Source organism: Ictidomys tridecemlineatus, chromosome 12 (assembly GCF_052094955.1).
Source record: "Ictidomys tridecemlineatus isolate mIctTri1 chromosome 12, mIctTri1.hap1, whole genome shotgun sequence".
Taxonomy (NCBI): Eukaryota; Metazoa; Chordata; class Mammalia; order Rodentia; family Sciuridae; genus Ictidomys; species Ictidomys tridecemlineatus.
Window position 1 is genome coordinate 86,324,216 of NC_135488.1, and position 26,531 is coordinate 86,350,746.

The window sequence follows — 26,531 nt, forward strand, 5'->3', positions numbered from 1 at the left end:
TGAAGATGGATAAACCAAGAAAGAATCACAACACTGGAATTTTACCACAAAATCCTTCTATCTAATATTAAAATGTGTTTCTTTTAGATTACAGCCCAGATTAAATTCCTATATGAGGAACTTGGACTTGACAGCACCAGTGTTTTCGAGGATCTTAAGAAATACCTGAAATTTTGAAATGTTACATTCAACGGGGAATTGGAAACACTCTGAAATATTTCATAGTCTTATTTCCAAATTGGGTTAGTAGCAAAAGTGAGATTTTAAGTTACTAAGTGATTTTTTTAAAGTTGCTTCTCCATCCAGATTTTGCAAAGTCTGTATTACAATTGCTATACTGTTCTCTTCCACTGGTGTACATGCCTGTTAGCATAGGGAAAGCAGTTTTTAAACCATGTTCCTTAAAAAGACATGGAGGAAAGAATGAGGAAGGGGCTGGTGTTGTGGCTCAGCAGTAGAGCGCTCATCTAGCATGTGTGAGGCCCAGGTTCCATCCTCAGCACCACATAAAAATAATAAATAAAATAAAGGTATTGTGTCTAACCACTTCTAAAAAGAATGAGGAAAAGAGTGGAGGCTGTAGAATCCCAGGCCTCCCTTCCAATCAGTACTTTGTTCTTATCTGTTTTACTAGGATTTTCTTTGAACAGTTTACAAATCGATGTCCTTCCTCTTTGTTGGTGAATATTTATAGACATTAGGACATTGAATCTTTCTTCTAGTTTCTTTGAATACATTTTAATAAAAAAGCTAAACATTCTTGTCATTTAAATGCTTTAGAGCTTTCAAATAATCTTAGGATTGACAGTGTTCTAATCATTGCTTATCAATGTTATCTCAAAGTTAAAAGTTTCTACAAGCAACAATCTTCTTTTAAACATTTTATTATTATTTCAAACATTTGAGAACCTTTCCTAAAGTAGTTACATTCAAGCTAACAAAATATCTTAAGTATTAGATGAAGTTTACCCAGCAGCATGCTATACTTGAAGTTACAACACAACCAAATACCAGTGTCCCCATCTCTTTCATAGAGATTCCTAACATAAGCTGTACAATATGTTTAACGCACTAGAATAGCATGCTCGATTGGAAACAAAGCATTTATCTCTAAAAGCAGTTTGGTGATGAAGGAGGTTCTTCGTGTTGTGTTCCAGGATGACTCCATCTCCCTTCTCCAGAAAAATGCCATGTGTTTCAACTTCACTGCCTTTGGAGGTAGAATTGGTACTTAATTTTATTCTCAGTCTTGTAGGAAGACCTGAAATCATTTCCTGTAGATTTAGCTGTGTTGATTCTCCGAAATTCAGAACCACAATAAAGACTTTGTCTATGCCATCCAGCTCTCTTGTGTACACAACAGAGTGACTGTCATTCCTCAAAAGGCAAAACCAGCCCCTGCTGAAGAGCAACTCATTGGAATGAAGTAGACTTAATTCTTGATATAATTTCAAGGCTGAACTGGGCTGAGTCTTTTGGACCTATTTTTTAAAAAGAACACTTACATAAATGGTTGATTACAATAATTTAAAAAAATATTTTATTATCTAAAGGAATTATTTCCCCCAAAACTTGCTTTATTTTTCCCTTAAAATAACTGCCAAATTATAAGCATTAATAAGTACATAAGAATAGTTTATATAAAAGCCAATCAAAATTGCAAAATTCAGGTTTTGAGCTTAACTGGGAGCTGCTGCTGTGCTCCATCTTAGAACTGTTGCAGAAACACTTTGACTCCACTCAAGATTCCCGAACAAATGTCCATGTCTAAGTTAATGATACTGAACTTGCCTAAATGAAGTTACTCTATCTGTATTATAACTGCCAAACGCCTGGGAGAGATAAAAAGCCATTAAGGCAATGGATTTAGAACTTCTGATGAATTAGGGCTTATTTATCCTCTCTTGTGGGATCACGTAAGTTGCTACTGTGCAGAGATCATTGTAACTTCAGCAGATGTGGTTCTTGCATAACTAATGATAGAACAGAAAATTACACATTCACACACACACAAATCTGCCTAAAGTGAAAGTTAGCTAATGTAAATTCTTTTTTAACAGTAAAAGGCAGTATAAGTCTATTAAAGATTTAGGTTTATATTACAACTATATAAAACATATATAATTCAATGTACTTTTCTTGCTTTTTCCCCTTTTAACATTTTAAGCATTTTCCTATCATATAACCTCCATAAATATCATCTTAATATTTGCATTTCCAATATTTTCTTATAATTTCACTCCCCTCCCCCAACTTTTAGGAATATTTATTTAGGATAGATTACCAGAAGATAATTACTATGTCAAAGAGTATGGACATCCAATACATAATGCCAAATTATTCTTCATAAGAGCTGTTGCCAAATCAACAATGTTCATTTCATTGTACTCTTGCCAGCCATGTTTTCTGCGGTGGTAGTTACCGTTGTTATTGTTGTTTAGAAGTGGGTGCTTATTATGTGTCTTAAATTAATATCTCATGGGTGTTTTGGGGGAAAAAGTGTATTCTTTGTTTATCAGGTATAAAAGTTATTTATGGTACATGTATATGACTTGTCAAAGTTATTACTAACATTTTCTGTAGCTGCAGATAATGCATGAAAAGCATAGTTCAGTGCCGCTCACATAAGAAGTGCTCAGTGTCAGCTACTATTTTTATCTAATTTGAAATCTCTTCCTGTAATTATGGATTTGTCAATTTTCTCTTTGCATTTCTCAGAGTATTTGTTTTATATATTTTGAAGCTACTGTTACATAAAGATTCATAATTTTTAGTGGACTGTTATTGTTTTTCAATTTTTGGAAATTGATTGCCTTTGTCTCATAATGCTTTTCATATTGAATTCTATTTTGTCTGCTATTAAATATTTCCAAACCTGCTTTTCATAACTTCATTTTTTGACTAGAGAAATGCATGTACACAGTATAAAACTCAAGTACAAGACCAATGTATACAATGTAAAGGTTTTCTTCCATTATTGCCTAGCTTCCGAGCTTCCCTCCCAGACATTATTAACTGTAGTCTTTCATTTTTAATGTATCATATGAAATAATTCTGTGCCTATGCAATCATAGGTAGACATTTTTTTCTTTACATAACTGGTGGCAAGTTACTTTCTATACCATTTAATACATATTAGAAACGGTCTCAGATCACTGCAACTATTCTCATATTCTCATTTTAAAAGCTACCTACTAGTCCCATAATTGATTAAACTGGTTTTTTTATTGATAAAATATTTAAATCATTCTAGAGTATTCTGCTAATACAAACAATGCTTCAGTCAAGATCCTTACATATTTCTCATTTTGCACGAATGCAAATGAGGCTCAAGAATAGAAAGATTAGGTTAAAAAATACATTTTTGGCTGAGCATAATCCCAGCAGCTCATGAGGCTGAGGCAGGAGGATCACAAGTTCACAGTCAGCCTCAGCAACTTAGCTAGGCCCTAAGCAACTCAATGAGACGCTGTCTCTAAATAAAATATTTTAAAAAGTACTTGGGGGGCTGAGAACATAGCTCAATTGGTAGAGTGCTTGCTTTGCCCTGGGTTCAATCCCCAGCATCAGAAAGAAGAAAAAAAGGGCAGGGGATGTGGCTCAGTGGTTAAGTACCCCGGGGTTCAATCCCCTGTACTCAAAAAAATATGTATTTATTTAAATAATACATTTAAAATATAGAAATAATATATAGGATATATAAATATACATTTATATATTTTATATATAAATTATATATATATAGTTTTTGTTTGGTACTGGGGATTGAACCCAGGGGCACTTAGCCACTGAGCCACATCCCTGCCCTTTTTATTTTTTATTTTATTTTGAAATAGGGTCTTACTAAGTTGCCTAGGGCCTCACTAAATTGCTAAGGCTGGCCTCAGAGGTTGGGATCCTCATGCCTCAGCCTCCTGAATCAATGGGATTATAGACATGTGCCATCGCACCCAGCTTGTTGTTTGACAGCTAAGTTGTAAGCTTGCTTTCTATTACTATTTGCCTGCTATATTTTTATTTTTAAAGTGTTTCTGTGTCCCTGCAAGGGAAGTCTCTGACAGATTTAAAGAGTATCAGTTAAGGTTTTAGACATACTCAGAATGACTGTGTTGTCAATACAAAAACTCATTTCTTGTTTCTAGAATCAACAAATTTTCACTGATACTCACCTCAACATTCACAACATGGTAATCTGAATTGGTGGGTAACCAGGTGTGATTGCCTTCAGAAAACCCAGCATTTGAACTGTTGTCCCACTGCATTGGTGACTTTGAGAGAAGGGTATTCTGTGTTAAAGAGACCAGGAAGAGAAAGCAATGGTCAGGTTATTAAAAGAAAGATACTTTACTTCCTGATTTACCTAATGATTTTAATTCCCTAAAGCTCTTAACTAATGTGTATGTTCATTATTCATAATGAAAAGGCCTTAACATTCAATACATAAACGAGTTTTAGCTCATAATTGGGAAATAACTAATAATATCTTAAGATTGAATAGACCATAATAAATAAACCTTAACATGCTTAGAATCTTTGCTGCTTTTTCTGAAAAATGAGAAATGTGGGATTTTTAAATGTGCCCTTATGGATTCATGCTATGTTCTCTGTGGTAAAGTTGTGGCAAATTCAAGAATACTGTCTGGTACAAGCAAGCCTGAACTCATTTATCCAGCCTTATTATTGCCCATGAGCAAAAAAATAATCCTGGAGCTGACAGAGAAGATGTTTTACCTTAACCAAGTATTAGGGAACGGGATCTCATACAAATTAAAGGTTCAGTATTGGTCATCTAGCCAGCAACACAATTTGAGAGCCTTATCCTTAAAGTAAAGCTAACTGTGAGGCTCTGGATTAAACACTGGATAATATAAGACTACAACAGTTATTAGATCTAGCAGGTCAAATAAAGATTGAAGAAATATTCCTAGCTTGCCATGTTTTGGATAAAGGGAAAAGAATAATATTCCAAATAAAGCCACCAGTCTCAAATTCTGGTGTCTAAGAATCAGCTAGAAAACATCTTTAAAATGCAGATTCCTTGCCAGGTGTGGTGCTACATACCTATAATCAGCAGCTCAGGATGCTAAGGCAGGGGGATTACAAATTCAAGGCCAGCCTCCGCAATTTAGTAAGACCCTAAATGACTTAATTAGACCCCATCTCAAAAAATAAAAAGGGGAGTGGTGTGGTTTAGTGGTTAAACACCACTAGGTTCAATCCCTGCTACCAAAATAATTTTTTTGAAATCTTTTTAGAATGCAGATTACTTGACTCTGCTCAATAAATTTAATTGTGCAGCTCAGAAAACAGCTCCCAAAACAAGAAAGCTCATGATTCTTACTAACCACAAAGAAAGAAAAGCAAAGTAACTGATTTGCCGCGATGGAATAGAAAAGTAAAATCTCTGATTTAGCAAAAGGACTAGGACTTGATTTTACTGCTCTGGTGCATGATTCAATTGTGTTAAACTTACAGCATCATAGTTTTCATTGAGATCTGTGGCTAAAATATTTCCCATTCCTATTTCTTCTCCATAGTAAGTTATGGGAGTTCCAGGGAGTGTGAAAAGAAGCATATTCATGATATTCACATACTGGTTCCCCAGACGAGAAGTCAGTCGGCTACTGTCTGGTCCACCAACCTGAAAAGCAGATATTTTTAAGAACACAGCTCTATATACAGTTTTCTGGAAGACTTACCCTACTTCACAGTTCACCGGGCCCAAAGGTAGTTGCAGGCAAGCCTAGATTTGAGTCCTAGCTTAGTGATTGCTGTGTAACTGATCCATTTACTTCTTGGCTACTGAAAACTAACCACATGTTGTCAGAATTCACAATGGCACTGCAAATAAGATAGTGCTTAGAGGATGCGTATTCATATTTTTTTCACATTTGTATAAGAATATTGGCAGGAAACAAAAATGTTTCTCCATAAAGAGTAGGACAAGGAAACAAGGTGGAAAGGGCCAGAGATGGTAGACTTCTGACACATCCCTTTACTGTCTTCATTTTTGAACTATTTAAATAAATTTTGAAGGGTAAATCAACATGGGCTGGGTTGTGGCTCAGTGGTAGAGCACTTGCCTAGCATGTGTGAGGCACTGGGTTCAGTCTCAGCACCACATATCAGCAAATTAATAAAGATCTTTCAATAGCTAATAAAAATATTTTTTTAAAAAAAGGTAAATCAACATAAATTTATATAGAGAAAGTTTTATAAGGTGTTTGCTATTTTTATATATATATTTCTGTGCTAAATGCTCTAGGTGATACTGTAACTCCTTATTTAAATAAGAATTAAAACTCTTCTATAACCCCACAACTTAAATCTCATGCATGTACTAAGCAAAGCGCTTACTGTATCGTAAAGCATTTTCACACCTATGTTATCTTACTTCCTTTTCCACAACCATGCTGTCAAACACTATGTCCATTTTACAAATGAGGAAGCCAGCTCTGAGAAATTACATCATTTATTCAAATTATAGTATGAGGGAGAACCAGCCTTTGTACTTGAATTTTAGAAAGGAATTAAAGGGCTGGGGATATAGCTCAGTTAGTAGAGTGTTTCCCACCCATGCACAAGGCCCTGGGTTCAATCCCCAGCACTACCACCACAAATAAGAAGAAGAAGAAGAAAGGAAATGACTGTTAAAATCTTTTTTATATGTATTAAAATAATTTTCATAATTATACCTCTATAAGCCAATATGAAGTATTTTTCTAAATTTAAGGCCAGAAAATTAGGTCAATTCTTGCCTCCATCCTTTTACTCTCTTTTAAAATATATATATATATATATATATATATATATTTTTTTTTTTTTAAAGCTGGTGGTGGACCTTTATTTATTTATATGCGGTGCTGAGACTCAAACTCAGTGCCTCACACATGCTAGGCAAGCACTCTGCCACTGAGCCATGACCCCAACCCTCCTTTCACTCTTTTAGCTTCTAACAACAAACCCTGTAATTTCTTAAGTCTTCTAGACACAGAGCATGAAAGGCTACAACAATCCAAGATGAATTTATTCAAGAAAAATAATTGCATCTTGGAGCAGGAGCTTTGTAGCATTTGCACTTCCCTAATCTCACACACCCTTCCTCAAATCCATGATGGCTTTCAAAACTAATAGCCGTACCAATAAAACAGCTGAAAACCAGCAGCCTAGCCACCACTAGAAGGGCAGAACAGGTTTAAAGTACACCAATCCACCAAGTTCTCCATCCTTAGGAAACCTACTTCATAAATTTCTGGCAGCTCACATTTGGTTTCCTTTGCCTGATCTGACTGTGCAAACAGCAACAGCCCTATCCCCAGAGCATTGCTGAGAAAAACTCAACATTATACCTGCCTATGATGGTGTTACTAATTGAAGCTACTCAGAAGCTGAGCAAAAAATGAAAAAAAAAAAAGTTGACAATGAGATGTCCGTGAGGGGCTTTCAAAAGTTCCAACATCCCTGGGAATCCAAGAGGCTACAGTAATGGCAGGCCTGTGTGCATGCTGAGGGCTGTGCAGATATCCAAGGAAGACCTGACAAGGCTCTGATCTCTTAACTTTAGGCTACCCTTGAGGCTCTGTGCAATCAGAAATTGACAACTAAGGCAGAGTTGTCAACTGCCAAATGTTGAGAGTATGCCAACACACACACAGCCCTTCAGCAATACAGGAAGACTTATCAGTTCCATCTAGAAATCTTTCCATTCCTTAACTGTCAAAGTAGAGATTTCCCTGGCCACGTGGAAAAAGAACAGACTATACAGAATTAGTCTAAGAAAGAAGAAAAAAAGGTGTAACAACTACATCAAACACAGAGGGGAGAACATGATTTCTAGAATTACTCTATTACATGCCTTTAAATGTCCAGTTTTTAATAACAAAAATACTGGCAAAGAAGCAAAACTATGGCCCATACATTGGTGATAAGAAAAATAATCAGTAAAAAATGTTGCTGTGGGAAACCAAACATTTGACTTACTAGAGACTTTAAATCAGCTATTATGTTTTCCAGGAACTAAGTTATAGGGGCTGGGATTGTGGCTCAGTAGTAGAGTACTCACATGTGAGAGACCCTGGGTTCGATCCTCAGCACCACATAAAAATAAAGACCTGACAAGGATCTGATCTCTCAGAGCACCACATAAAAATAAACAAAATAAAGATATTGTATCCATGTATAACTAAAAAAATATTTTAAAAAAGAACTAAATTATAGCTATAGAATTTAAAGACAATATGGGAAACAGTGTCACATCCATTAGATATTACTCATTATTATCAATAGAGAAATTATGAAAAAGAAACAAATTTTGGAGTTGTAAAGTATAACAAATAAAAACTTTCCTAGTAGGATTTGACAGATTTGAACTGGCAGAGGAATCAGAAAACACAAAGGTCAATTGAGAAAATCTCAACTGAAACAATCAGAAAGAAAAGAATGAAGAACAATGAGCAGATCTCAGAGACCTGTGGGATACCATCATATACACCAACATACACATAAAGGAAGTCTCAAAACGAGAAGAGATAGAAAAGGGGAAAGAAAGAATGTCTGAAAAAACAACAGTCAACAACTTCCCACAGCTGATGAAAAATAATCTGCATATCAGAATCCCCACCTTGACACTTCAGACTGTCAGAAGCACAGAGAGAGCTGGGGATGAGGCTTGGTGGTAGGGTGCTTGCCTAGCATGGATCCCCAGTACCACCCAAACACACAAAAAAAATGCTGATGAAAGCAGCAAGAGATTGGGGGCTGGGGATGTGGCTCAAGCGGTAGCGCGCTTGCCTGGCATGCGTGCGGCCCGGGTTCGATCCTCAGCACCACATACCAACAAAGATGTTGTGTCCGCCGAGAACTAAAAAATAAATATTAAAAATTCTCTGTCTGTCAGTCTCTCTCTCTCTCTCTCTCTCTCTCTCTCTCTCTCCCCTCTCTCAAAAAAAAAAAAGAAAGCAGCAAGAGAAAATTAGCACATCACATATCAGTAATCCTCGATAAGATTAACAACTGACTTGTCATCAGAAACTATGGAGGCTAGAAGGCAATGTGATGACATCTTGAATGAAAGGGAAAAAACAAAATATATCTAGCAAAATATTCTCCAAAAATGAAAGACAATTTTTACATACCTCTTCACACCTACTGTGATGGATATGATTTTTTTTCAAAACACAGAAAATTAGTTATTAAGGATATGGGAAACTAGAACCCTTTTACATGGCTGCTAGGAATGTAAAATTGGGGCAGGGAGGGGGATCAGTAGAAAATAATATGGCAGTTCCTCAAAGTTAAACATAGAAGTACTATATTATCCAGCAATTCCACTTCCATGTAGGTATCCAAAAGAATTGAAGAAAGGGGCTAAAATGGATACCATATACCAAAGTTCATGACATTCCAATAGCCATAAAGAGGAAACACCCCAATGGGCATCAAGAGATGAAGGAATGAATAAAACATGGTATCTACACTCAATTGAATATTATGCAACCATAAAAAAGAATGAAATGCTGATATACGCTTCAGTGTGAAAAAAATCTTGAAAACGTAGATTTGATTAAATAAGCCAGTCACAGGAAGACAAATATTGTGTGAATCCACTTATATGAGGTACTCATAAAATAGAAGCATAAAACAGAATGGAAGATACAAGAGTTTGGAAGTAGGAATAAGAGATTACTATATAACTTTTCTGTTCGGGATTATGAAAAAGTTCTAGAAATGGATAATAGTGATAGATAATTAAACAACTTGTGAATGTATTTAATATCAATAAATTGCACATTTATTTTAAATTTTATGTGTATTTTGCCATAAGAAAAGCCACAAAAGAATTTTTCAGGAATGCATAATAAACTATTAGAAACTAATAAGTTCATTGGTGTTGCAGGCAGGATATGACATCAATATATAAAAGCCTATACTAAACCAGGCACAGTGACAAACACATGTAATCCCAGTGGCTCAGGAGGCTGAGGTAGGAGGATTTCGAGTTCAAAGCCAGCCTCAACAATGGTGAGGTGCTAAGCAACTCAGTGAGACCCTGTCTCTAAATAAAATACAAAATAGGGCTGGGGATGTGGCTCAGTGGTCAAGTGCCCCCCAGTACTCCCCACCAAAAAAAAAAAAAGTCTATATTATTTGTATACACTAAGAATGAACAATCAAAAATGAAATTAAGAAAATAATTCAATTCAACATGAAAGGAATAAAATATAGCTATGTGCCACACAACATTCTGGTCAACCACAGACTATATATAGCAGTGGTCTCAAAATTATAATGGGACTGGAACAAAGTTGAGAAAAAGGCAAGGGAAAAGGGAACTGATGGAGGAAAATAAAAAAGAATCCTCAAGAAAATTCACAGTGAAGAGTTTGGTACAAGCTTTGTGGAGAAGCTCCTTAAAAAGTGTAAAAGCTGGGGTTGTGGCTCAGTGGTAGAGCACTTGCCTAGCATGCATGAGGCACTGGGTTTGATTCTCAGCACCGCATACAAATAAATAAAATAATGGTCCAACAACAACTAAACAAATTTAAAAAAAAAAATGTGAAAGCAAGCTGCTCATGGTGATGCACACCTATAGCAGGAGGATACAAGTTTGAGGCCAGCCTTAGAAATTTAGTGAGGCCCTAAGCAACTTAGTGAGATCCTGTCTCAAAATAAAAAATAAAAAGGGCTGGGGATGTGGGCTTATAGCTCAGTGGTAAAGCACCTCTGGGTTCACTCCCCAGTACCAAAAAAAGAAAATGCACTGGGGATGGCCCAGTAGTTAAGTACCTCCAGGTTCAATCCCTAGTACAAGGGAAAAAAATCTTTTTCTCTTTCTTCAATAATAAATTAACTAGGGCTTACTATAATTAAGTCACTGCACCTGGATCAGATTTTTTTTATTTTTTATTTTTTTATAACTTTAGTGTAACCTAGTGTTTCTGTCCAGCAAGTGCAACAACAATGTGGTGTTAAGTCATGATACCGGTCCTCCTCGCAGGGGACTAAGTCCTTGGAAAACCAGGACAGCATGAAAACAATCATGTTACATCATGGAACCACAGCTGGTTCCATGTGTATACAGATGGCCTCTTCAAAGGGCTCAAGATAGGCACAGGGACTTACCATCCAATTAGGCCACCTTCCTTCAGGCATGTTTTCCATCCAGGATGTGATGACTTCATGCACAATGTTCCCAGAAAGATCGTCCAGTGTGGTGAGGTAATAGTTGAAGGGAAAATCCGCTTCCTGGGTAAATGGCAATCCATAATACATCATGGTCCTGTCGATGCTCTCTGCCTGGGCTTCGGCTCCCATGAACCTGTCAGAGTTGGCAGGGTTTGAGGCCCTCAGGGCCTGTCAGGAAGGACTGGCTAAAGACTCTGCATCTTGTTTATATCTTATTTTTAAAATGTGGGGGCTAAACACACACTATTAGCCAGATAGGGGCAGGGCTCATTAGAAAGCAGTCAAGCCAGGTGGCCCAGAAAGGTCACAGTGGGTCACCTGTGGTGTCTAGGGCAGTGTATTAATGGGTCCCTGCACAATCTTGGGCCCAGTGCCTCGGTTCACATCCCATCTTTGCCATCACTACCCACAGGACCATCGCCTGCGTGCTCAGAGCTTCGTCTCCTCATCTAGAAAGTGGAGATGATAATCAGAGCACCACTTCAAGGAGGGAAAATTTCTTAAGCTTCTTTTTCTATTGATTCTATTGGTGACCAGTACAAACTAACGCAGGTTAAGTATCCCTTAACCAAAATTCTTGGGACCAGAGTATTTCAGATTTTGGAGGGTATTTTTTTTTAAGATTTTATAGTATTTACCTAGACTTTTACTAGTTGAAAATTCCTGATCCAAAAATCATAAATCAAAAATGGTCCAAAATTTTCAGATTAACCTTGAGTTAATTTTGTAGAATATTATATGCCAGGCACTATTTTAGGTGCTTTATGTACATTATCTCATTTATCTTATAATAACCTTTTAAAAGGTTATTACTATTACCTTTGTTTTTTTTTTTTTCCTTTGATGGTGCTTCTGGGAATTGAACCCAGGGCCTTGTGCATGCAAGGCAAGCACTCTATCAATTGAGCTATATCCCTAGCCCCTACCATTACCTTCTTATTGATGAGAAAACAGACTTATGTTAACCAACCAGCCCAAGACCAACCAGCTATGGAGCCAGATTCCACCTCAAGCCCATCTGAGTCCAAAGCTGTGTTTCTAAGCATTGTGATATACTGACAGGTTGATTCCAACATTTGGATTCATACTCTACAGGGAAATATAGTCCCAGTAATAATGATAAAAATAATAGTTCCTGGCTAACACTTAACTACTAAATTACCTTTTAAATTAATTTAATTTTTATAAAACTCTGAAATCAGTGCTGTCATTAGCAAAGTCCCACAAAAGAAGAAACTGAAAATCAGCTGTGTGACAAGATATAGCAGACCCTCGCATAACCTAGCTGAAATAAAATTATGCAGTCTTATTAAATTATGACTTGGAGCTCAGACTATGCCTCACAACCATGTGAGGTTTAAACTACAGATCACACTCTGTGCCTATAAAGAACAAAAGGAGTCCTGTGGTCACCTGTATCTGCCAGGCTCCCGGCTGTATTGGTCCATGGTCTGCCGGAAGCTCCGGACAAGGTCGTGCATTCCCACTTGCGTGGTGGTGAAGTCGTGATACAGCTCTGAGTAGTGTGTGACAGTGTCCTTTGAAAACCAGGACAACAGGAATGCCATCATTTCACATGTCGCATACCCACAGCCAGCTCCATATGAATACAGACAGTCTCTTCAAAGGGATCAAGCTGAGCAAAAGAGATGCTCAGAGATGATCCTGGCAAGACCTCCCATGCTCAAGGGTTTGTGGACTGACAGACAGTATTCACAACTATTAGTACTTCATTTGATTAACTGTTAACTTTATAAATCTAGTAAACAATAATTAGTTAACAAAGTCCTCCTACCCACGTGATTCTGTAAGTGCTTCAGACACTTATAAAGGCAAGCAAATGATCCTAAGGATTATAGAGCTCATCATTATACTTTTATCTATTCACACAGATATCAGTATTGTGTATTTAAATTAGTTTCTTTACCATATTTATCTTTCGTTTTTACTATTACAGTTTCTCAGGGTTTCAGGTTTTTCCTGATATTCATTTCTCTGCCTTCCTAGGATTATAAGAATCAAAAACAAAGGACTACATCCCATACAAGCCAAGGTTTTAGGTCCTGGGTTGGGACACGGACTGATTGAACTGGCCAACCTAACTTGAGGTCCTTGTGGTAGATTTTTTTGCCTTCCATACTTTTTATTAGTGCACTATAGTGTACATAATGAGTCCTGATTCATAGTGAGATAGGCATGGTTCAGAAATCTGTTTATCACTTCTATAACCGTTGATATGCTAAGTTCTCTAAGGTTTGGTAAATGGGGGATCATGAAACTTCTCTAATAGGCGGTTACAAGAATTCAATGCACTATAAAAGTGCATGTTGCATACCACGGACACCCAGCCAATGCCTGTTCCCTTCCCTTCTGTCTATCTAACCTGGAACAATTAACTAGAAAAGATGCTGGGGACCTCCTCACTTGAGCTTGAGTGAGATGATAAAATCTCAGTGAGCAAACTGTCCTCCATTCTAGGTCCTTGGTAGAGTTCACTCTGTGCCCTCAGAACCTTCATGAAAGGACAAAGATGAATAACTCCTCCAGGGATCCCTTACTCTGGAAAAAGCCAGAAGAAAACGTCTGAGTGCCTGAATTAGAAACCCCCATGCCTCCTAAGAAGTAGTGCGGCTAGGTACCTCCCACAGATGGCACAGGACTTGCCTTTGTAATTGGCACCTCAGGCTAATAAGGGAAACCCTGATGCATTTTCAGAAATTTTAAAACCTTACCGGGCTTTGTAACTTATTTACTTGAATCTCATCTCTCAGATGCTTTGCTTCTAGAAGAAATTTAACAGCATCAAAACTAAAGCCATCAACACCTTTTGCAAGCCAAAACTGTATTATTTCCTAAACAGGAAGAAACAAAACACTTAGTTACACATGATAATCATAATGATTAATAAAGGCTTTTTTTTGCAAATGACTTTCCATCATAAATAGATATTGCCACATACAAAGCAAACACAATATCCATGCATTCGGCTATTTATTAATTTCATGTAACTGTCTTAGTATAATGAACTCTCAAGTAACTTCCTTTAGGGATACTCACGCCTCCTTCATATTTGAATTCGGAGTTATAATTACATTTATAACTGATATGATGAGCATATTTCCAAAGTTTAGAGAATCCAATCAAAACTTAAGAAACCATCATGAAAGATAGGACTCCAGAGAATCTGTGACAGTACCTCATCTCCATCTTGCCCAACTCCTTAACTATCACTCCAGCTCAAAGTAACAACCAATGGTTCAAGAGTTAAATGCTTCACTCCTTATCAGGAAGGCAAGTGAAAGGTAAAGAGCTTGGGTGGTCAAGGATTTCCTATTGAGAGCACTATGGAAGAAACACAAGACCAAGCAGAAAGAATCAACCATCAACCAGGAAAACAAAGAAGAAAAAGAGTGAAGATCAGGTGGTAGAACTCAGCTGCAAACATCTTGAATACCCTCAGATAATAAAAGGTAAATAGCACATTATCCAAAGAAGCCACTATTTTATTGTCCTTCACAAAGAAATTGACCCCAGCTAAAATAGTTTTCATACATTTTATTAGATTCTTTCAAAGATGTCTGATGGACACCAGAGTGAATGTCCCTGGCTTTCTCTACACCCCTGCCTGATTCCCAACACATCCTTGCTAAAGAGAAGGTAGCTTTTGCATGCCCAGCCTCCTCCCTGGCACACCTGCTGTGCTGGCCTGCCCGGACTCAAATGCTGAGTCCAATGACTGAAGAGATGAAACCAAGACTGCAAACATGGCCCTCAAGGAAGGAGCTTGAGAAGAAGGAAATGGGACGTGAGAAACACGGAGAGGATAGAGGAGGCAGCTTCTGGATATGCATGAATGGGAGGCGGAGAAACGGGATTTCCTTTCCTTCCAGGCAGTCTCAGGTGTAGGGCTGAAGGCATGGGTGTGTGACCTGTGCAACTGCACTGCGCCCCTGGCTCAGAAGGGCCTTGCGCTTGGTTTAATACTCCAGCTCTTGATTTCATTGTCATGAACTTTTCAATGATTTTAGAACAAGGGACCCTGAACTTTCATTTTGCATGTGACCCCACAAATGATGTAGTGAGTAATTTAGAGGTACCATGAGAAAAACAATGCAAGGTAAAGGGGGCCAAAGAGCGAGTTTAGATTGTGTAGGCAACATTTCAACAGGGAAAATAAAAAATGAGGGAGAAGCCACGAGGAGGCATGGTCCATGGGGAGGTATGGAATCATGGGAAGGTATGGTGCTGTGTGTAGGTACATGGAAGAGCACAGATTCCTTGAGCAATGAAAAGAGGGGACAGTGTGGTTGGACTCATCACATCTAGCTTAGTAGTTATTGGGAACAACTTGGGATCTGTTGGGCACAGGGATAGGAAACCCCTGGAGGGTGTTCAGCAGAAAAGCCTATGGTTTGTCTTACACTTTCAAAGATTTGATGTATGCAGAACAAACTGGTCAGTCTGACGTCTCCTCAAAAAGTGAAATAGGAGGTTACACTGAGACCTACCTAGCAATTCCACACCTAGGTACATATCCAAGAGAGGTGAAAAAGTGGGTCCCCACCAAACCATGTACACAGTGGAGGTTCACAGCAGCCTGATCCATAAAAGCCAAAAAGCTGAAATCACCTCCCAAGACACAGCCATATAATGAATATTATCTGTCCATAAAAGGTACAGAATACTGATGCATGCTACAACTTAAGAGGAATCTTGGAAACATTTTGCTAAATGAAAGAAAGACACAAAGGATAAATATCGTAGGACTCTATTTATATAAAATGTCCAGAACGGGCAAATCTACAGAGACAGAAAGTACATTAGTGGTTGCCAGGGGTTGGGATAATGGGTGAGCAATGAGTGCTAAAGCATCCGAGCTTTCTTCTCTGGGGTGATGAAAATGTTCTAAAATTAGGTTGTGATAATGGTTCTACAATTTTATGAACTCACTAAAAAACTGAAACTGTATACTTTGGGTAAATTTTATGGTATGTGAATTATATATTAAAAAATCTGTTGCCAAAAGAAAAAAATTAAATAAGCCTGAGGATTCCTTTTTGTTTTTTAAATATTTATTTTTTAGTTATAGGTGGACAATATCTTTATTTTTTATTTTTTATGTGGTGCTGAGGATCAAACCCAGTGCCTCACGTGTGCTAGGCAAGTGCTCTACCTCTGAGCCACAACCCCAGCCTTGAGGTCTCCTTTTAGGAGCCTTCTCTGGTGGCTTGGAGTGGGGAGACAATGTGGAAGAGGCAGATGTTGAATCTGCTCTGAGGGTGGAGCTCCCCGGTCTGCTGGTGGTGTATGGGCATTGTGAAAGAAAGAGGGGTCAAGACTAACCCCTAGGTTCTTGAACTGAGTGACTGTGTGCCACTCACCAGAGGCAACAGCTGGTTGAGGGAGAAAGATGGAATGTTCTGACTTAGACACATCAAGTTTGAGGTGTCTGCTGCACATGTAGGAGGGGATGCTAAGGTGGCTGGTAGCTTGTGAAATCTAGATCTTAGAGCTGGTTGTGGTGACACACACCTGGAATCCCAGCACCTTGGGAGGCTGAGGCCAGGGGATTGTGAGTTCAAAGCTAGCTCAGCAATTTAGCAAGGCCCTAAGCAACTTAGTGAGATGCTGTCTCTAAAATATAAGAAGGGCTGAGGATGTGGCTTGGTGGTTGAGCATCCCTGGGTTCAATCCTCTGTACAAAAAAAAAAAAAAAAAGTGGAGCTTAGGGCAGGGCTGTGATTACAGATATAAATCTGGGAGCTAGCAGCCTAAAAACATTTGTCAAGTAGCTTGCTCCTTGTTCCAGCAACAAGGGACAGAAGCAGAGCCTGCTTCCACCCTCCCTTATAAACCAACGGTCACAAAGGACTCCTCCACCTCACTGGAAAATTCTTGAGGGCAAGAGTGGCTGTTGGTTCTGTTACCTTAGCCTCTGACACAGCACCTGGCCCTCAGTGAACTCTTGATGGAATGAGAGTGAAGTCTGCAGCGTGAGGAGTCACACACTGGCATCATCCATATGTCAACAAATCCCAAACTTTATGCCTAGAGAACAACTCCCCAATTCCCGTATCCTTATATCCAGCTCTCCACTGGACCCTTGGATGTCTCACAATGAGCTCAAACTCCACCCAACAATGCCCTCCTTCCTATTCTTGCATCTTCCAGTTTAGCAAATGGCACCACAATCCACCCAGTATTCAACTCTGAAACCTGGAACTCACATTGAACTCTTAAGTTCTAATGACTTCTCTACACCCTACAACACCTTTGCTGGTCCAAGTATTTCCATGTTACTGCACTGCCCCCCTCTCTGAGCCCTCTGCCTCCAAACCTGACTTACTCAAACCCATTCCCAAAAACTACATTGATTATTCAATATGCAAATATTCCTGCCTAAAACCTTTTAAATTCAAATCCTTACCAGAACTTTCAGTGCTGCCCATGACTCAGCCCCTGCTGACCACTCTAGTCTCACTGGATCAAATCACTCTCTCTATATACACCATGTTCCAGCCATATTGATAACTCCCAGCACCACTGCCATGCCATGATTCATGCTCTCCCTGAAACACCCCGACCCATGCCTCTTCCCTTGGCTCGCTCCAGTTCATCCCTGACATCATTGGCTCCTGTGCAAACTCATCCTTCCCTGATCTCCCCCACTCTGTCTGGGTGAGGTGCCAGTCCTCTCTACTCCTACTTCCACTGTCATGACCACTCAGAACACTCTATTGTAATCACTGTTTGTTACCTTCCCTCACAATACAAGTCCTATGACAGTCACAAAGTGTATCTTTTCAACCACCCTACTCCTAGCACATGGCCAACACACTACACATACAGTGTGTTATGGTTCGGATGTGAGGTATCCCCCAAAAGCTCAGGAGTGAGACAATGTAAGCAGGTTCAGAGGAGAAATTATTGGGTTATGAAAGTCTTAACCTAATCAGTGAATTAATCACATGATGGGATTAATTGAGTGGTAACTGAAGGCAGGTAGGATGTGGCTCAGGAGGTGGAGCACTGGGGCATGGCTTTGGAGTATATATTCATACTTGGCAATGGGAAGATCTCTCTGCTTCCTGAACATCCTGTGAGCTGCTCTCCTCCGACACACTCTCTGCCATGATTGTTCTGCCTCACCTTGAGCCCTAAGGAATGAAGCCAACTTTCTATGGATTCAGACTTCTGAAAGTGTGAGCCCCTAAATAAACTTTTCCTCCTCTAAAACTGTTCTGGTAAGGACTTTTAGTCACAGAGGAAAAAAAAAAAAAAGCTGACTAAAACACAGTGAAATGAGTACATGATCATAACAGAGCACCTGGTATATAGAAGGTGTAATAAAGGGTATAATTATCTTCAAGTAGAGCTAGTGTTTAAAGGAGGTAGTGAGTGAACTGAATTTTATTTCATTTTTAATTTCTTGGTACTAAGGATTAAACCAATGGGGAGGCTTTATCACTGAACTATATCCCCTGTCCCTTTTTTTTTTTTTTTTTTTTTTTTTTTGGTATCAGGGATTGAACCCAGGGGCACTCAACCACTGAGTCACATCCCCAGCTCTATGTGGTATGTTATTTAGAGACAGGTCTCACTGAGTTGCTCAGGGCCTTGAACTTGTGATCTTCCTGCTTCAGACTCCCAAATAGCTGGGATTGCAGGCATGAGCCACCGCACCTGGCTATGAGTGAACTGTGTTTGAAATTGAGCTGCCCACCTCCAGCAGCACTGTGTTCAGTAAGGGAAAAGCAGAACCTATGCTTATGCTCTGGGTTCCATCTTAAGCTGGGAGTGCCTCTTGGCTTCTCATCCCCAGCTGCAGGGAGTATCATGACTCCCCAGGGGTCCCCACTCCAGAGCTGAGTATTCCCATGTGGCAGGTCAGGATCACACCAAGCCAGATATGCAGCCAGGCCACCTGGAGTCTCTTCCTTGCTATATGACTATCTTAGTGGGCCACTTCACCTTACTGTAATTGTTTCCTATTTATCCAAAAAATGATTTGGCGGCAAGTAAAACTCAAAGTGACTGGAAATGTATAAATGCTACTATACAAACAGAAGCCCCCAACTTCTCTGAGAAGGCTTCCTGATTTCTCCAGTATCAGTATAATTATCAGGGTCAGGCACTCAAGCACTGGGAGGCCAGGGGCAGGCCAAGTCCCCTGATAGCCAGTGGGAAAGGAGGAGACTGAGGAGAGAGGAGGGTGTTCATGTTGGATGCCCCCTGTAGGGTAGCCTCCCCCTGTGCAGATAACTGAACTGCCAGGAGCTGAAGGCAAAGGCTCTGACTTCACTGGTGCCAGTTGGAATGCAAGCAGGAGTCATTCCAAATGCCTCCTGGCCACAAACTATCTGGATTGCAAATGATTAACCTGTTATTAACTCTACTGCAGAGATAAGGGGCAGGAGGATGTTGGAAGTCCTCTTCAAGTGAAAGATCCATTTCCAGGAACAAAGTCCCCCCCCCTCCCAGCTTCTCCTTATTTCTTATTTACTTCTAATAGTAAATCTTCCAAACCTGCCTTTTAAATAATGTCTAACCTGTTAACCAGGGGCAGTAGTGATCCCTTACTTGAAGACTTTCATTCTAAGGGACTAGGGAATCAGAATCCTAGTCACAAATCTAACTACTTGGATACCTATAAATGAACAGCCAGGTTAGTCAAAGAATCATTAGTGTTTTGGCTGGCACATTGTGACAAAATGAATGACACTAGCTTAAACATTTCTATACGGTGTGGTGCTGCCATAAGAGTAGACATAAACATGAATGGCACAGAGTTGCAAGTCTAAAAATAAATAAGCCTATACATCTATGGCCAGTTGGCTTTCAATTAGAGTTGCAATTTAATGTGGAAACATTAGTCTTTTTTTAACATACATTTCTGGCTAACTGGATGATCAAGCCACATGCAAAATAATGATGTTGGACCCCTTACTCTCACGTCACACAGAAAGATTAACAAAACGATTTTTTAAAAAGGTAACAAAAAATGGATCAGAGACCACCTAAAATATAAGAGATGAAATCATAAAACCCTTAGAAGAAAACAGAAATACATCTTTGTAATTTGGTATTAGGTGACAGTTCTTACATATGACAATGAAAAGCCAGACATGGTGGCCAAACCTGTAATCCCAGAGACTTGGGAGGCTGAGGCAAGAGGATCACCAGTTCAAGGCCAGCCTCAGAAATTCATTGAAGCCTGTCTCAAAAATAAAAGGACTAAGGATGAAGCTTAGTAGTAGAGTGTCCCTGGGTTCAATCCCCAGTACTACAAAAAATAAAACAAATGCAGCCACATCAATGTTTATAGCAGCTCTCTTCACAATAGCTAAACTGTGGAACCAACCTAGATGTCTTTCAATAGATGAATGAATAAAGAAACTGTGGTGTATATATATACCATACAATGGAATATTAATTCAGCATTAAAAGAGAATAAGATTATGACATTTGCAGGTAAATAGTTGCAGTTGGAGAATATCATGCTAAGCAAAGTAAGCCAAGATTTAAAAAACCAAAGGCCAAATGTTCTCTCTGATAAGTGGAAGCTGATCCTTATGGGAGTAGTGGGGGGGGTGCATGAGAAAAATGGAGGGGAGGGAGGGGAGGGGGTATGGATGCAGGAAAGATGGTGCAATGAGATGGACATTATTACCCTAGGTACGTGTATGATTGCACATAGTGTGATGCTACATCATGTAGAGAGAAATGAAAAGTTGTGCTGCAACTGTGTACAATGAATCAAAATGCATCCTGCTGTCATATATACCTAATTAAAATAAATAAATTTTAAAAAATAAATAAAACAAACATCACGATGAAAGCACATACTGCAACACTGGTCTACTCTAATGTTTATTTTAAAAGGAACATATTTTTCTTTTTCTCTTCTCCCTCTCCCCTTCCCTAATTCGAGGGTATGGAACAAGATTACCTTTTCCCATCCTAGGCCTTGTTATCTGTCCTTGAGCACACCACAGGAAAGAGACATCTCCTGAAGATCTAGGAAGTGACTATCTCCCAAATTAACAAATGAATTTCAACACACCATCAGGGCACACCTGGAAAGCAGCCTTTAAAGAGCTTCTTTAAAAGCCCTCTGCTTTCCCTTATGGAGAGAATCACAGACTCTAGGACAAGAATCCCCTGTGCTTCTCATTTGTTAGCAAAGCAATAAACCTTCTTTTTCCTTTTTCTCAAAACCATGTCTCTTCCTTATTAAATTGTCACTGGGGACAAGGACTGAGCTTTTGATAGCAATACAATAAAAGAAAAAAAGTGAAACTGGACATATTAAAATTAAGACCTCTTATGCTTCAAAGGGCTACATCACGAAAGTTAAAAGACAACCCACGGAACAGAAGAAAAGTATTTGCAAATCATGTGTCTAAGATATATAAAGAACTCTTACAACCCAATAATAAAAAGACAAATAAGCCTGTTTTTAGATGGGCAAAGGATTTGAATAGACATTTCTGCAATGAAGATACATAAGTAAACTATGAGCACATGAAAAGAGGCAAATACAAATATAACCCGGAATGAGATGACACTTCACACACAGTAGGATAACTATAATGAAAACATAAGCTGAGCACGGTGATGCAGCTTGGGCTCAGGAGGCTCAGGCAGGAGAAGCATGAGTTCAAAGTCAGCCTCAGCAACTTAGCAAGGCCCTAAACAACTTAGTAATATACCGTTTCTAAATAAAATAAACAAAGGGCTGGAGATGTGACTCAGTGTTTAAGTACGCCTGGGTTCAATCCCTGGTACCAAAAAACAAACAAACAAAAACTCATAGGCAATAACAAGTATTGCCAGTGAGAATGTAGAGAAATGGAAACCTTTATAAACTGCTAATAGGAATGTAAAGTGGTGCAGTGGCTATAGAAAACAACTTTGGCAGTTTTCAAGTAAAGATAGATGAATGTATGGATAAATAGATGAATGGATGGATGGATAGATAAATAAGCTAAGCTATATAAAATATAAACAGATAATGTCTGATTCCACTTATGTGAAATGTCCTCAGTAGGTAAATTAGTAGATTAGTGGTTGCCAAAGCCTTGGTGGGGGCGGTGGGTATCAGGAGGTTAGGGAGAGTGACTGCTGATGGGTTTGGAATTTCTTTTTGGCATGATGAAAATGCACTGGAAAATTAATAGTGATGGTCGCACAACTCTGAATATACTAAAACCACTGAATCACCCATTTGAAAAATTTGTATGGTATGTGAATTATTATATTCCAAGAAACTGTTATTTAAGAACAAATAAAGGAAAAATAAACTAAGGATTCCAGTGCCCCTAGTGTCCTGCATCCTCTCTATTTGGCTGATATGGTGAGGTGCAGAAGGGCACCCATGGCTCTCCATTCTGTTTGGGTGTCCTCCTCCCTCCTCCCTCCCCCAAGCACTACCCCACTCAGCTAAATTCCTGCCCACTCTGGCCACAGCAGCAACACAAGAATGAGAACAACATGGCTACTACTTACTGCCAATCACTAGAACTGTCTGTACCACTCCAGTACAAGCCCACCAGAGATCACCGGGGTTACTACAGAAACTTTCCTGCCTACAGAGCCCCAAAGGAATCTTCACTGGCTCAGCATGTGCCCTTCCATCAAACTCAAGGCCATCTGCAGAGCCCTCAGCTCTTGATTTTGCAACCTCTGCTCCCTGCCTCCTGCCCTCTTGTATCACCAGCACACTTGTAGGGCTGCCAGATAAAAGATAAAGGACACCTTGTTAATATCAAGTAACCGATGAGTACTTTTATAGTAGAAGTATATATATCCAAGCATTGTATTATTCACTATTTATCTGAAATTGAAATTTTAACCAGGTATCCTGTATTTTTATTTGCTATTTCTGGCAAGCCTATGCACTGGACTCCATGTCATTCCTGAAACACATGAACCATACTCTCCCTTCGAGATCTCTGCACTTGCTCTGCCCTCTGTGTGAAATTCTCTTCCCCTAGAGAGACACAGGGCTCAGGCATGGTGATGCATGCCTGTGATTCTCGCAACTCTGGCAGCTAAGGCAATTTAGCAAGACCTAATCACAAAACAAAAAATACAAAGGGCGAGGGATGTGACTCAGTGGTTAAGCCCCTCTGAGTTCAATTCCAGGACTCCCTTTCACACTCCAGGTGGTTGTCAGGCAGCACCTCATCCCTGGGGTATGTCTGAGTCACCTTCCCTTAGCATTCACCACGACCTGACATGTGATAGGCACAGTTCTTCATTGTCTACTTTACCCACACCAGGGACTCATTGAGGGTAGGGCTTCTTTTATTCACTGCTGTTTTCCCAGTACTCAGGGCCTGGCACAGGGTAGGCAGGCAGTGAGTTAATATTTACTGAATGAATACAGAAGTGCCATGCATGGATTATCTCATCTAATCTTCCTAAGAGCCCTCTGAGTCCAATATTACCATCAAATGTGTTTAATGAATGAGGGATCTGAGGCATAGAAAAGCCAAATAAGGGCTGGGGTTGTAGCCCAATGGTAGAGCCCTTGCCTAGCATGTGTGAGGCACTGGGTTCGGTCCTCAGCACCACATAAAAATAAATAAAATAAAGGTCCATCAACAATTAAAAAGAAAAGAAAAGCCAAATAATTCACCCAGAGGCCCACCGCAGATGTGGGAGCCCTCATCTGGCCCCACCTTCCTGCACCTGCTCATTGTCACTAAGGCACCAGGTGTTTCTTACCCCCTTCCATTTAGATTATTCTGGGTTAGATGAAGAAAGGAGCCACCAACAAATGAAAGTGTCTTTATTTGCATCAAACATCTCAATCTGAGAATTTAACTGTACTACTTTTATTTTTCCTGCAAAATTATTGTTCAATATAGAGTGTTTAAAATAACCACTCCCATTAATGAAGAGTATCTATACTCACTTTTATTTCTTCTTGAACAGCAGGATTTCGGAAATTCAAATCAGGTTGCTCTTTCATAAACTGGTGAAAATAACATTGCTTTCGCACTTCATCAAAGTGCCAACTGGAGTTTCCATACACACTTAACTAGCAAAGAAACAAAACAGCACATCAGTAACTTAGCATTATTCATATGATGATTTTGCCTACAAAGAAATGATCATGGCCATCCCAGGCTCCGTGTGGGCAGAGTATTTAAATCCTGAGAATTCTCCTTCTAGGGTAAGAATTAAGCTAAATTAACTCTCCAAAATGTCACCAGTTGGCCTAATGCCCCATAAACATGGTTGTGACCTGTCTGTCCAGTAGATGCTATTCATAACAGTCGCAATGACAAGCCAATGCTCTCAAATTCAAAACAAGACCAACTTAAGGAACAGACATTGCTAACATATTTTCTTGAATCCTCTGTCCAGGCTTTGGCTTCCTGTTTGTAAAGAAAAGCAAATGGGGTCAACATGGGGAAAAAGACAATTTCTATTGGTCTTGAAGCTTGAACCCAATATATTGAATATTCAAACTATAGTTATAAAAAAATTTATTAGACCTATTCTTTAATAAACCCTGCCAGTCCTCAGGAATAAAAATCTAGCAACTTCAAGTGTTGGTACCTAGTGGTATTTGACACTGTGACTAATTTCCTCTTTCTAGAAATGCTCAGGTTCATGGTTCCATGTCAAGACTCTCCTCTCATGCCCCACTCTCAGTCTCTGGCCCCTTCCTCTTGGTGTATGCAATGACTCCTTAAACATGAAAGTTTCTTGGGCTCTATCTCATTTCATGCTAAACACAGCATCTAGAAAGCACTGAAAAACTGGGGGATTTTACATGAATCTTTTTCCTTTTAGTTGGAAGATGTAGTCACATGGATCTATATTTCTATGGCAGTTGGTCAAAGCTGAGTAACAGCTGCTGCCTTTCAAGAAAACATATCTAGATTATTTATACTGCCTGATAAACTGTAAGTTCACCACGTGGCTGCCTGGACACAAACCAAAATGAGATATCTACAGTGTGTCTAACCAACAAAAGACCAGGATCCAGAATGCAAAGAGGCCTCCAGAAAGCAACAGGGACAAGCAATCCTAAAGAGAACTAGGGAATGAAAGCAGGTATTTCACAGAAAAGGAAGTACAAAAATGAATAACTATATGAAAAGATGTTCAACATCATTAGTAAGTATATAATTACTACATTAGCAACTTGATAAACCATCACTAGTTATTAGATAAATGTAAAATTTAGACCTCAATGTGATACTATTTTATATTCACACAAATGAAAATAGAAAAAAGTCTGGCCAATAATTCCTCAAAGTTGATATCCAGAAACCAGTATGTTTAAATGTTAACAGAGAAGATCAAGAAGAGAAAAAGAACTGGGTGTAGCGGCATACACCTGTAATTCCAGCAACTCCGGAGGTTAGAGTCAGGAGGATTGCAAATTCAAGGCCGGTCTCAGTAACTTAGGATGATTTTCAGCACTCTAGTAAGATCTTGTCCCAAAATAAAAAGTAAAAAGGACTGGGGATATCGCTCCATAGTAAAACACCCCTAGGCTCAAGTATTAAAAAAAAAAAAAAAAAAAAAGGAAGGAAGGGTGGAAGAGTGAGAGGAGGGGAAGAGGTGAAGAAGAGGAGGAGGAAGAGGAAGAAGAAGAAGAAGAAGAGACTGGAGTAGGGTAAGATGGTCCAGATTAAAAGACCTAGGAGAAAAAACAAAGATGTGGCCTGGGACAGATGTAGAGCTGCTGGATGAAATACAGGACTCAAACAAATCTAAATTTCAGAAAACAATGCATAGTATTTTAGTAGAGCACTCCTCAGCATCCATGGGAGACTGGTTCAGATACCAAAATTTGCAGATGCCTAAGTCTCTCACATTAAAATGGCACAGTATTTAATATAACCTATGCAAATGCTCCCCTACACTTTAAATAATCTCTAGATTATTTATACTACCTGATAAACTGTAAGTGCTATGTAAATAATTGTATTGTTTAGGGAATAATGATCAGAAAAAAAGTCTGTACTAATTCAGTACAGATACAATTTTTTTCCAAATATTTTCTATATACAGTTGATTGAATGTGCAGATATAGAATCCACAGATACAGACAGCTGACTGCATAAGTATAGCCTATAAAATCTTTTATACTAGAAAATTATATACTGTTTAACTAAAACTCAGACTTAACTGGATATCCTAAATTTTTATTTGCTAAATCAAGTCCTTTAGACAGAAAGGAAGTAACTCCTATTGTTAAAAATAGCAAGTAGGAAAAGGGTGGGAATGGGGACCTGCAGCTCTGATGGCTTTTCTTCTCTCTGTGGAGCAGAATTTTCTCTGAGAGTCATAAGATAGGAGGCAGAGAGAGTGTTTGAAGA

At 39.0% G+C, this 26,531-nt stretch overlaps 2 protein-coding genes across 5 annotated transcripts in view; one reads left to right on the forward strand and one right to left on the reverse strand.

Moving 5' to 3' along the window:
• Nucleotides 1–2,879, forward strand: part of Prepl (prolyl endopeptidase like) — a 36,337-nt gene extending 33,458 nt beyond the window's left edge. For all 4 annotated transcript variants that reach the window (XM_013358257.4, XM_040271019.2, XM_005324512.5 and 1 more), the window contains one exon: nt 88–2,879. In XM_013358257.4, the coding sequence (XP_013213711.1) occupies nt 88–177 (90 nt within the window). In that variant the 3' untranslated portion in view covers nt 178–2,879. The remainder of the gene's footprint in view (nt 1–87) is intronic.
• Slc3a1 (solute carrier family 3 member 1) overlaps nt 869–26,531 on the reverse strand; it is a 31,708-nt gene continuing 6,045 nt past the window's right edge. Inside the window, exons 4-10 of the mRNA XM_005324514.5 lie at nt 24,107–24,232; nt 13,917–14,036; nt 12,598–12,722; nt 11,122–11,317; nt 5,474–5,641; nt 4,170–4,286; nt 869–1,481 (exon numbers count right to left, since the gene is read on the reverse strand). Coding sequence (XP_005324571.1) covers nt 1,041–1,481; nt 4,170–4,286; nt 5,474–5,641; nt 11,122–11,317; nt 12,598–12,722; nt 13,917–14,036; nt 24,107–24,232 — 1,293 coding nt within the window. The 3' untranslated portion in view covers nt 869–1,040. The remainder of the gene's footprint in view (nt 1,482–4,169; nt 4,287–5,473; nt 5,642–11,121; nt 11,318–12,597; nt 12,723–13,916; nt 14,037–24,106; nt 24,233–26,531) is intronic.